The sequence below is a fragment of the Sceloporus undulatus genome, chromosome 6, assembly GCF_019175285.1.
Source record: "Sceloporus undulatus isolate JIND9_A2432 ecotype Alabama chromosome 6, SceUnd_v1.1, whole genome shotgun sequence".
NCBI lineage: Eukaryota > Metazoa > Chordata > Lepidosauria > Squamata > Phrynosomatidae > Sceloporus > Sceloporus undulatus.
Window position 1 is genome coordinate 58,220,870 of NC_056527.1, and position 12,509 is coordinate 58,233,378.

The following is a 12,509-nucleotide window of genomic DNA, read 5'->3' on the forward strand; positions in this document are numbered from 1 at the left end:
AAGTGGTGAGCTAGATATCAACAAGAAGTGACTGGATTAGGAGGTCATTTTCTTGGAAAAAAGATTTGCATAGGCTACAAAAAGAGGTTATCTTTAGGCCCCCCAAAAGGGGAATCTCCCAAATGTGATAAAATAACCAATGGCATTCATTAGAGGTGCTATTATTTTTTTCACCTTCACAACTTCTATCAACTGCCCATCTCTACTTTTAAGGGGAAAAGCTGGACATAGACACTCTACTCAGCTCAGTTATTGTTACACTAATCTTTCCTTGTCTGGTTGTATGTGCAGATGAGCACAGAATATCATCTAGGGTGCTTACTAGAACTGAGTGACAAACTGTCAAAGCTGCACTAGAAAAACTAATAGCACAAAACATCCATTTTCTTCACCTTCTGTTCAACAGAACCATTAATATTTGTGATATTCAGTGTAAGTGCTCAATAGCTTTGTCAACACATCATCAAGAAATCCAAAGTCCTTTAGATAATAACATTCAATACAAAAAATGGCTATAAGACAATATTTGTCTAATTTGTTAAGTAGCAGTAGAAAAGAGCGGATAACCTGAACCCTATATAGCTCTTGACCAAGCTATCTGAAGGACCCTATTTTCTCATATGGGACTGACTGATCTACAAGGGAGGCACTTCTCTCTATCCCACATTGAGTCCCAGTGTGGGAAAGGCAGGTTATAAATAAAGTGATGGATGATGGATGGATATCATGTGGCATCACTCAAAGGAGGATGACACATGATTCCAGCAAGCACTAAAAAGTGATTACAAAAGTCTGATGAAAACACAACTGCAAAGTAACATATTCAAATCATATCAGTTCATAATCAGTCTGGATCTATCAAATACACGAATATACAGATATTCATATGACAATGACTACCATATTCCATACTTTTCATATCCCATTAACCTTACAAATCAATGGTTTCTGTAACAAACCCACTTCTTTGGAATCTTACTCAGACACCTATAGTGTATCTTTCTACTGAAAGAAACCACACTTAACAGTCCACTTTATTCAGAATCAACCATATCCAACAACATTAACCCCTCCCCCTCATAAACACATCTAGGTGTTCTCCATGCTAGAATAATCTAAACCTTACCACTAAGGTTTTCATCTGCACAAAGTATTGAAAAGTGTATGAAATGACAGATTAAACAAATGGCATCATGCAACAACCACTTCTCTATTCATGGAGCTAAATGTTTTATTACAGTCACTGTAACCACACTGAAAAATAGTATTTAAATGCAGAGAAAAAAATTATGCCAATGGTTTACTGTATCGATTAATAGGGCTTTCTCACCTAATGAAGCGTATGATCCTGGGGGTAAACCAGCTGCAGCAAAACGGCCAGCACCTCCTGGCTGCCCAATAGCATGTCGTGCCTTTGCACCAGCAGCAGCGTTAACATCAATGTCACTGCGAGACCTCTGTAGTGTTCCTGGGCTTGGAGCAGTTTTGTTAGTTCCTGAAACTGAAAGTAAAGATCTTTAAACTGAATATATTACATGATATATACAGTATATTATTCCCTTAGAAGAAGTGATCTATATATTTTACTTACGATTAAAAACAAAAATCCCTTTAAGTAGTTAATTGGGGTAAGACTTTTCAGAAAGAAAGATGCTACTTTTTGAGATTCCAAATTAACTTTGTAATGTAATAAAATTTACTCGGTCATTGACCAGTATAAAATTAAGTTTAATTTAGCATTACATTAGGAAGTTTTACACACAACAATGGAAGCATTACCTCTGCCAGCCACACCTGAACCGGATGAAGACCATTTTGACGAGACAGGACGACTGAAATAAAGGCAAGAAGAACAGTTTTCGTAATGAAAGTTATTATAGATTTTACAATACAAATATTGTGCCAGTTTAGATAACATGGACAGCATGCTCTGTGGTTTCCTTAGCAGTCAATTAAATATTGGTGCAGCTCCCTCTTTGGTTTGTTTTTTTCTCACAACAAACACAAGCAAGAAACATAAAACAAATCCAGGTTTCCTTCTCTGATTTGCTGAGAAAGAAATAGACCAGAGAGAAGGCTGTACCTGTATTCAAGCAACATGTTATGCTATGGTTTCTTCAGCTATTCCTGCCACAAACAGAAGTGAACTGGATATCATGCTGCTCATCGCTAACAAGCCAGGGTTCCTGCTTATTGTTATGATTCAGCAGTTTTAAAATCTTTTCTCTGAGTACTTAGTTCCATGCTTCTATTTGAAAATCACACGATCTATTTGCACATTAAAGAGTAGCTCCAGAATGTGTATATCAATTATGCCTCTCCCCATTTAAGTAATACAGTGTGGGCAATCAACATTTGCATTAAAGTGTGCATCAATTTTATGACTCAGTGGTTCAGCAAGTGATCCATGTGTGTACATAGGTTTCCGTGCACAGATTTTCTTATCTGGATCAGGATAAACATATTTTCTTCTAAAATTTCCTTACTTGAGACTTTCCTGTGAACTGGAGGATGATCTGTCTGACTGTGGAAGTGATGCAATGCTACCAGAATTCTTTAAGTATGTCTGGAGACTTCTTTGATAGGATGGTTCAAGATTATTATAGAGGGCCTCTGCTTCACCTGGGAAATGGTTTCTTAGACCTAAATAAGTCCTGCAAGCAAAACACATAATATGGGCAATATGGTCATCTAAGCATTTTTTTTAGTAACACAAATAATAATCCACCAATACCATTGAAAAGAAAAATTAGGAAATATATTTCTGATTTAACTAATTAGTTGAGAAAAATGTGATGATCTACTCCAAAAGAGAATTTATTATACGTTCAAACATGCATTTCTTTTCTACTGTTAAAAAGAATCTACTGTTTCAAAGTATAGTGGGTCCTTGTTATCCGCTAGGGTTTGGTTCCAGGAGTCCCCGTGGATAACAAAATCCGTAGATGCTCAAATCCCATTAAATATAATGGCATAGCAAAATTATGTTCCTTATTTAAAATGGAAAATCAAGGTTTGCTACATGGAATTTATACTTTTTTGGAGTATTTTCAAGCCGTAGATGCTTGAATCCATGGATAAAAAATCTATGGGCAAGGAGGGCCAACTGTAGATACATAATATTTGAATCTTACTTTCTTGCCTCCACTCGTGCTTCAGCATCAGCATCATGGATGCCTTTTTTGATAGTTTCAACAAGGACAGCTGCATGCCTGTAAGAGAAAACCCAGGCCTAGTATTATATATAATATATCAATATTATATTGTGATAAATTTTGGTTCCTTAAAGGAATGTTGATATTTATTTAAATGTTTCTTCCAGTTTGTATATAGTAAGATAGTATAGTATGGTTTTGATCTTTCCTACTCAAACAGAAGAAATCTACATACATACTCTGAAATTCTTATAGTAACTATCCTCCCAATTCCAAACCAGATACAAATGTGTGGTAGTAGAAAAGGTTGACTCCATAGAAAATGTGATATTTTGTGGGTGTGTCAAAGATAGACTTTGATCCAAAGCAAGGTTGGTGTCTCAACAACTCCACAGATCTAAGTACACCAATACAGAACTAGTGTAGATTCTTCCTATTAGTATAAATGTAAGAGAAAAAAGAAAGAAGATGGAGGAAAAGAAGGTGAATACCACCCCCAACATATCACCCTGCCAGCACTGAGCTAGCCAAGGTTAGGGTATGCTGGTTCCCAGTGCCATGGAATTTACCACTACTGGCACAGTGTAATACTCAAGTTGACAGTACAGCAAATTTCATAAAGAACTAAGGTATCAGTTCTTCTGTTCACAAAGCCAGTATTATTATTTTTAAAGCCCTAAAACTAAGATAGACTGGATCACATACTCCTATACACCTGATATTGAAGTACCCCTATACAACCCTTATCCATGAATATCTCTTTATACAATTTAATGAGGCTGGAAAATGTTTTTGAAATAGTTCACTCAGATCATTTAACAAAAAAGCAAAACAAAAAACACACTATCTGATCTGAAGTCATTTTGACCAAACTTTACAGACTAATCATTAAGTTTGTTCCCAATCTCTAGATTGTAAGCTTCAGGGCAGGGATCTGTCAAATTAACTATTTGTACTGTGCTGTGGAGCCCTTTTGGCTGAAGGATGGGTTATAAAACTCTAAATAAAATTCTAAATAAACCCTAGAGTCTAAACAATAATATGCTTTTAAACGGTTTATGCCAACCAACAGGGCAGCATATCCAACTGTTAAAAAATAAAAATAAAACCACACTTGTTTTTGTGGGATTAAAGCAGGAACTCATCCCATAAAAAATAATTATTTCACCCTACCTCCTGCACCAAATTGGAAATAAACTGAAATTGTACCTTTCCAAGGAGTGAGTTTGCCACTCTTGCAACAACAGGTCTAGAAATTCAAATGAACGCCTGGAACAGACAAGGACTGAAGTTGGTTATAAATCTCTAAATGAGCAATTAAAGTCTCTTGCATCTAACTAAGAGTCCAGGACCTGGCAGTTTATACTAACACTTTATAAGCAAATATACATGGGTAGGATTCAAAGAGTTAGTGATAAGTCTATTGTGTTTTTAGCAGCAAAACCATTCTGAGCCAAAAATTATTTTTGTCTTTCAGAACTAACTTGTTATGCTACTTACAAACATTAAAAATACAGAATTCAAACAAGGAATAAGGAGGAAAGAAATGAGGGTGCTAATACTAACTTGGGTGCCTAAGGGGATACAACTCATACAATTATAAATGAAATTTGGAGAATGACCGCAAATTATCTAAGCCTTTACCTATCCAGTCCAATTACCAGGAGGTTACCTTGCACTACTCTAGGCCAACAAAGGGAATTTGTTCTAGCCTTTGATTTCCCTTTATAGGCACTGTTTTAAGATGTTCTTAGACCAGTTCATAAAACATAAAAACAAAGACAAGTCAAAACCCCAACAAGTAGATCTGAAGTAATAAACATATTTAACATGTACAGTATGCTTCACAGCATAATCCTATATGTCTATTTAGGAAAAAGCCCCTTGATTACTGTGCATACATGAAAAAAGGCACGTAGAAGACAACATAGTCATGGTAGATGTGTGCAGGACTGTAGCATTCACTTTGTGGTTCAAATACTGTATGATATGAAGTGTTCTCTGCACAAAACTAGGTTCCAGTTCTGGATATATGGGCAATATAAATCAAATTTAAAAATCAGAATAAAATAATCCCTAAAATTCTGTACTGCAATCAGTGTAATACTGAAAAGTACTGGATCTAAGACTTGCTAGATTACCACACTACACTCTTATAGCACTACTATTCCACTTTAGCTGCTCTGTCTGCATTCTAGGATTTGCAGTTTAGAGAGGGGCATTTAGAATTCTTAGCCAGAGAGCTCTTAGGTCTCACTGAACTACAAATCTCAGAATGCAACAGGAGGCAGTCAGAGCAGTAAAAGTGGAATATTAACACTATAAGAGTGTAGTGCGGTAATGTGGTTAGAAAAGAACTACTGAAATGAATGAACCTTACATTAGTCATGACCTACCTCAGTCTCATTAATTTCAAGCATCTATTCTAAGTCTCAATAAATTACGATCCAGTTCAAGGTACAATACTCATAAAATACTTACCTTCTGACTGCAACAGATTTTGAGGTACAGTTGCTGGTTATTAAAGGTATGAGGCGGGGCACATGGGTATGCTGAAAAAGAGAAAAACGTTTTCTTAATTTCACCACAAGGCATTAATCAAAAAATTAATGTGGTTCTTCTAAACGAGAAGCCCAAAATATTAGTTCACGCTGTTTAAAAGCACCGGAACACCATAAAGATGGCACCAAGCAAAGTTGTCTGTAAAAACTCTTCTATAACTTGGCTTTCACGACTGAGAACACACAGTTCCTATTGCTTACTTGCCTCAGTTCACTTGCCAGGAGTACCTGGAAGAGGATTTCTGAAATATCTTAAGGTCTGAATGTGTACACATGAAAGATAATCCAGTCACAAGCTATTTAGGTCTTGAAAGATAAAACTACCACTTTAAATTTATAATCCCCCCTTTGTCAAAGAGAGCCAAAAATGGATTAAGGATGAAGCTCACAATCTTAATTCAAATGTTAATAAATTATAGTTGGAATAAATTAAGATATGAAGTACTATTTTAATGTGATGTTGGTCATTTCATTATTATAGTTGGCTCTCCACAACTGTGGCTTTGACTTTTGAGGATTTGGTTATTTGCTAATCTGATCAATGTGTTCTCTCTAGGAACCTCTAGGTCCTCCACCACAACTCTGCTGGAAACTAACCATAAGAGTTGCATTGGAGGACTTAGAGGTTACTAGAGAAAACACTTCTTTAGACATTTGTAGGTCCTCCGGCATGATTCTGTGGTCATCTTCTGGCAGATGTTGACCATAGAGTTATGTTGGAGGACCTAGAAATTCTTAGAGAGGTGTCCTCTCAGATAAAAACATAGTATTGTTTTATCCGCGTTTTTTCACGTTCAAAGGGATCCTGTGCCTCCCAACCCCAGCGAATGCGGAGGGCCTACTGTATCAACAAATCAACTACCATTAAACAATTTCAGTTCTGTTTTTTAAACAATATCTAAGAAACTGAATAAGCAGGGAGATGTATTACAGCATGTATTACACCTGCAAAGTTCTACCCTTGATTTATCCATGCGTTGTATCAAAAACCATAATTTTGGCCCTCAGATCTGTCAAATAAAGGTAAGCATTCATATAAACTAGCATACTGTTATCTGACAGGTGTGAATGCTACAGAAGTAGAACATGAAAGACACAATCCCCACGCAGATCCTCTCTCACACCTAATTTTATGCCATCATGCTTTAAACAACAAGTAAACTAATACAGTATAGTAATCCCTACTACTGCTTGCAGCAATGATTTGAGAAATTGTGCACTGTGTGAAATAGTATTTCCCTTTATGTTTCAAACCTACTAAAGAAAATTTAACAGAATGACTACATTCTCATATTATGAGAGAAGAAAACTATCTTCTCCTTCTTGCTGACATGTTTTTCTAAACAAAGGAAGCCTCAAGTGCATCCTTCTTCATAGGGAGAAAGTGCATTAAATTTTTTATAGTGCATTTCTGCCTCTTCCAGGGCTAGGATATTCATTTGACATGAGGTGGCCAAAGGTACAGTATACAATACAGTCATCCCTCCATATTTGCAGATTTGATATTTGTGGATTTGATTATTCACAGATTTCATTAATATGTTCTCCCTAGGACTGTCTAGGTCCTCCAGTGCAACTCTGTGGTCAACTTTAACTAAAAGTTGGACTGAAAGACCATTTGTAGCTATTCCAGTGCCATTCTATGGTCAGTGTATGTTGGACATTGACCACAGAGTTGCACTGGAGGACCTAGAGATTCCTAGAGAGGTGTCCTCTCAGGTAAAACAGTGTTTTTGTTATTTGTGGTTTTTTCATATTCACAGGGGTCTTGTTCTCCTAACCCTAGCGAATATGGAGGGACAACTGTATCATCAAATAGATCTGGCCTTTATAAAACCTTTATGTTATTGGCAATTTTATTTTCCAATTACTTTCCTAATTGCTTTAATGTTGATTGTCACCTGCCCAAGAAGATAACTTTTTTGGTTAGCTATAACCAATTCTATCAAGCTAATTACTGGTTGACTTTTGAAATTGTCAACTCTCAGTTTGCCATTTTTTATTTTTGGCAAGGAAATAATTTCCATGGTCATACATACTCATCATTTATACTCCAAGCACATGGTTCATATCTCATCAAATAGTGCTTATCTTGAATGGAAAAAAGTACATCCTTACGGAATAATATACCCATAAATGATATGAAGAGTTTTAAAACAATAAAGGCAAATACTTACACGGATGATAAATCTAATGGCTGCACATCCAGAAGTAGCCATAACTTTGGCGCTATTAGGGACCAGATTAAACAGAGTAGGCACAATGGCTTCTGCGCCATGATCAAATTTGTTTCCCAGAACTGTTGAAAGATGGCTGCAAGAAATAAAATTAAATAAACCTGGTTATAGAAACCAACTTGGCACCCCCATTTAGTTTATCTATTTGCAACATCAGTCAGTCAGATTACTCTGGGAGTTCACATCAGTTCATAAGCACCGAATCAAAGAACTAATTTGGAAACGAAACCACTATGTTTAACCCACAGAACTATACTCTAAGGCAGCAAAGCCATTCAACTTTAGACTAATCTGAATCAGTGGACAATCTGAAAGACTTATTATCCTCTGAGGTAAACAAATTTAAAAGGAAACAACTACACTCAAAGTCAAGCACTACAATTTGCCCCATGGTAAATAAAAGTTTTTGAAATAAATGACAAGTCTCAAGTTCATTTCAATTAAAAAAGCTGCACTAAACCACTGAAGAGGAGTTATACTAGTCTGTTACAGCAAGCTACAGTTGTTGCCCTATCATATATGCATCTTTATCTAGAATTTGGTTTTGTGCGGTGGTCTGCATTTAGCCATATGAAATTTGCTACATTTAGTTCGTCTTCTTGGCTTTACTTCACGAACGAAGATTCAGGAAGGATTCATCCGTGCTTTCTACAAGCACGTTGATGATGTTGGATGTATCCTTCGAGCCTGTGCAATGGATTTTTCTGGTGGAGCGCAGCGTGCACAGAACTGGCCTCACTCTTTAAACAAGAGGTTTGACTGCTGAGGCCTTAACAAGCATGGACGGTGGCAGTGAGGTCCTTGCGTCGTAGGTTTGATTAGAGTTTCCTTCTCTTAGATGGTTGACCTTACAGGGTTAGACGAGCACCATCTGCCCGGGTTTGGGATTAGAGTTTTCCTTCTCCTAAGATGGTTGCCATAAGGCTAGAGAGCCCATCTTGCCCTTTAGCACTCTTGGTCAGACCCTTCGGTTGTGACCTGTCTGGCGTGGGAGGCTCTACCGGTGGCTATTATACCACCGCCAGCATAGCTCACAACTTCATTAGGGTACACAAGCCTCTCCCCCAAACAGTCAGAGCATAGCTGGAGGGGAATAGGAGGCCGGAAGATGACAGTTAAGGAGGGAGGAGCCTCTTCCTTCAGGCTATCCCTGGTGGAGCTGGGTCTGCCTGATCGCTCTCTCTCAGGCCGGAAGATGACAGTTAAGGAGGGAGGAGTCTCTTCTTTCATGCTATCCCTGATGGATCTGGGTCTGCCTGATTGCAGACATTTAGTAATACCACAGATATACTAATGCAGGAGTTGGGATAATATAGATATAACATATCTTTGGGTGATCTACTATTTACCAATATATGTTGAATAACCCTTATCTGAGAACCCCAATTTGTCCAAAATTTAATATTTGTTTTCACGGGTGGCCAAGATAGTGACATCTTTGCTTTCTGATGGTTCAATGTACACAAATTTTGTTTCATGCAAAAAAGTATTAAAAATATAGTACAGTAACCTCACCCTATGAGCAGGTTAGCCATCCATGTATTGAAGCCATCACAGTTTGCCTCACCCCCACCCCCCATATTAGCAAATGGTGGCATGTGCCCAGGGATGCAGGAGCATACATGTCATCACCCACTGACTAATATGGGCTTGAGCGCCCACATTCTTTCCCATCTGTAGAGTGGGGTGGCAGAATCAAACCTGTGTGAATGAAAAGGGCTCACTGTATAAAATTACAATCAGGCTGTGTGTATAAGGTCTATATGAAATATAAATACATTTCATGTTTACAATTGGGTCTAATTTCCAAGGTATCTCATTATGTATATACAAATATTCCAAAATCTGAAAAATCAGAAATCCAAAACTTGGTCCCAAGTATTTTCGATAAGAGATACTCAACCTGTAGCAGGTAAATAAATATATATGTAATAAATAAATAGAACTCTACCCCCTATAAACTGTTCTATAGAAATGTATAAAGTTGCAGGGTGGTAGTGCTTTTTTTTGTGTGTGTAGAAGAACTGTGAACTCTGTTAAATTCTGTCACTGAAACCAATTCAGAATTCTTTCACCTGATATGAAAATTCTTTTGTGCCATGCTTCCATCTGAAGGTTAAACAGTCTATCTGTCTGTCTGCCTCTCTCTCTATATCCATCCATCCATCCATCCTATCTCACAAGGAATTCAGGTACTTTTATGAAATAAATGTTAACATACTTATTTGTTGTGACCCTATCAGAGTTTTCTTGGCAAGATTTGTTCAGGGAGGGGTTTGTCTTTGTCTTCCTCTGAAGTAGACAGTGTGATTTGCCCAAGGTCACTCAGTGGATTTCCATGGCTGTGTAGTGTTTCAAACCCTATTCTCCAGAGTCCTAGTTCAACAATCAGACCACTACACCACACTGTCCCTCCTGTACATTCCTCCCAGATCACTATAGCCATTTTGGAGATGCCCCCTCTACAATGGTGCAATGGGTGGCTATCACAGAAGGAGCTTTCCCAACAGTTGATACCATTCGTAGAATCCTTTCCAGGACATATCATATCCACCAGGTGCCTTTGTCATTAGCATGTAGAAAATAAGACCTTCTTCCTTCAGTCTGAAGTGTTTTAGTTTATTTGTTTTTATTATTAACTTTGTTATTTTGTTGATAGGGTTTGCTTTCATATTTATAAATATCCCAAAGGGATATTGCACTTTGTCAGTGGAAGAGTACTTTGGGATTTCATATTTAAAAAACGTAGAATACCTTGAACCTCAATGAATACTTTGTAGATAGAGAATCCCTGTCCTTTTCTCACTTGGTACAAAAATAGCTCTATTTCTCTCTAGCAAATTTTACCTGCTGATGTTCACCATGCTTCTTTAGAATACAATGCATATTTACAGCCACCAAGCAACAGCCAATATGGGAGATGGGGTCCTGGGGATCACTTGACCTACTTCTCTAACCTGACATTTGAAAAAAATGTATTTCTTGAAATGTCACCTGTGTCTACAAAATGTTTTGGCCAACAGCAATACAAACATTAACTTGAATAAATGAAAAGAAACACCAAATCTCATTATTTCAAAGCTTAGTGTAATTTCTGGACATTAATATTTGAAATGCTGAACAGCCTATGGTTATAGGCATTATCACTGCTTGGCAGACCAATATGATTTTACTTTGAACAATCTGATTTTAATATTATATAAAATGAATGTCACTTGTTTATGCCTCTAATTAAACATTGTTGCTGAATGTTTAACAGAGGATTTACAATAGTAGAAAACAAATCATCTGCAAGGCATATAAGCATTGCCAGTAGTACTGTAACAAAGATATATCATATTAATGTAACATGGTCTTTATTTGCATTTTGGATCCTCCTTTACAGAATAAAAGTACACTGTGTGATACATGCTTTTCTAAATCCATGGAAATAAGCTAAGTGAAAGGGTTCTTGTTTATATTCAAAGTGCCAGCTCCTCAATTCAACAAAGTGACCACTACAGTATACTTACGCTACTGTAATGCATGCTTCTCGAACTACTTGTGATCTCAGATCCTTTGCTGATAATTTAAAAGCTCCGTCTAAGAGTCGTAAATGCTGGAAAAAGCAATCATACTGTGCAGCTCCAGCAACAAGTAATGACCGGACCTTCTTGAGCTGTGGTTAGAGACAGAAGAATTGGAATATAAGCATTTGATTCCAAAGACAAGTTAAAGTGTGTGGCCTATTTAGAGAAATATGTAATATTTAACTTTAACAATACATACTGCGCTGGCTCGTTGATCCCAGTCATGTTTATCATCTGACAGGATTTCCCTGATTTTATTTAATGTTTCTTCAAGTTCACGACTTGAATAGATCTGAAAAATAAAGTTTAAAGAAAATTAATGCCGAGTCAGGAATTCAGCAGTGTGGTGAAATGGTTTGAGCATTGAACTATGACTCTGGAGAACAGGGGTCAAATTCTGACTTAGTCACGTAAACCCACTGGGTAAGTCATACTCCCTCAACCTCAGCAGAAGGTAATAGCAAAACCCCTCTGAAGAAACATGCCAAGAAAACTCCGTGATAGGTTTACCTTAGGGTTGCCATAAGCTGGGAATGACTCTAAGACACACAACAACAAGTAATTCAAGCAAATTTTTAATAGAACCTCCTATGGAAATGACAACATACCTTTCAATCCCCATTTGCCAAGCTGCTGAAAGAAAAGTGCTTTCTAAGTAGCTAATATAAATTTCAACCCTTTGAACAATGTGCATGTATCTTAACAGAATGTTGATTTTTCTTGTCTGTCCCTGAAAATCCCAAAGCTCTCTTTATTGGTGTAATGTTTATGAGGGGCATTCTCCCATACTCCTGCAATTCAAAATGATGCATCCTGAACACAAAAGACTGCAGTAATCAGAGGACAATTGCAGTACTTTCTCAGGCAAGGGAAGTCATATTCAAAATTCTGCAACAAAGATTTCTACCATATATGCAGCATGAAATGCCAGATGTTATACCTGGATTCAGAAAAGGATGAGAAACTAAAGACAGCATTGAAAACATA

The 12,509-nt window shown here is 37.1% G+C and overlaps 1 protein-coding gene across 37 annotated transcripts in view; it reads right to left on the minus strand.

The window, feature by feature from the left end:
- The window catches only part of CLASP2 (cytoplasmic linker associated protein 2), a 167,570-nt gene that overhangs the window by 69,006 nt on the left and 86,055 nt on the right, over positions 1-12,509 (minus strand). For all 37 annotated transcript variants that reach the window (XM_042474354.1, XM_042474351.1, XM_042474353.1 and 34 more), the window contains 9 exons: positions 11,722-11,814; positions 11,466-11,611; positions 7,894-8,029; positions 5,637-5,707; positions 4,365-4,424; positions 3,135-3,212; positions 2,487-2,654; positions 1,780-1,832; positions 1,331-1,501 (listed from right to left, as the gene is read on the minus strand). In XM_042474354.1, coding sequence (XP_042330288.1) covers positions 1,331-1,501; positions 1,780-1,832; positions 2,487-2,654; positions 3,135-3,212; positions 4,365-4,424; positions 5,637-5,707; positions 7,894-8,029; positions 11,466-11,611; positions 11,722-11,814 — 976 coding nt within the window. The remainder of the gene's footprint in view (positions 1-1,330; positions 1,502-1,779; positions 1,833-2,486; positions 2,655-3,134; positions 3,213-4,364; positions 4,425-5,636; positions 5,708-7,893; positions 8,030-11,465; positions 11,612-11,721; positions 11,815-12,509) is intronic.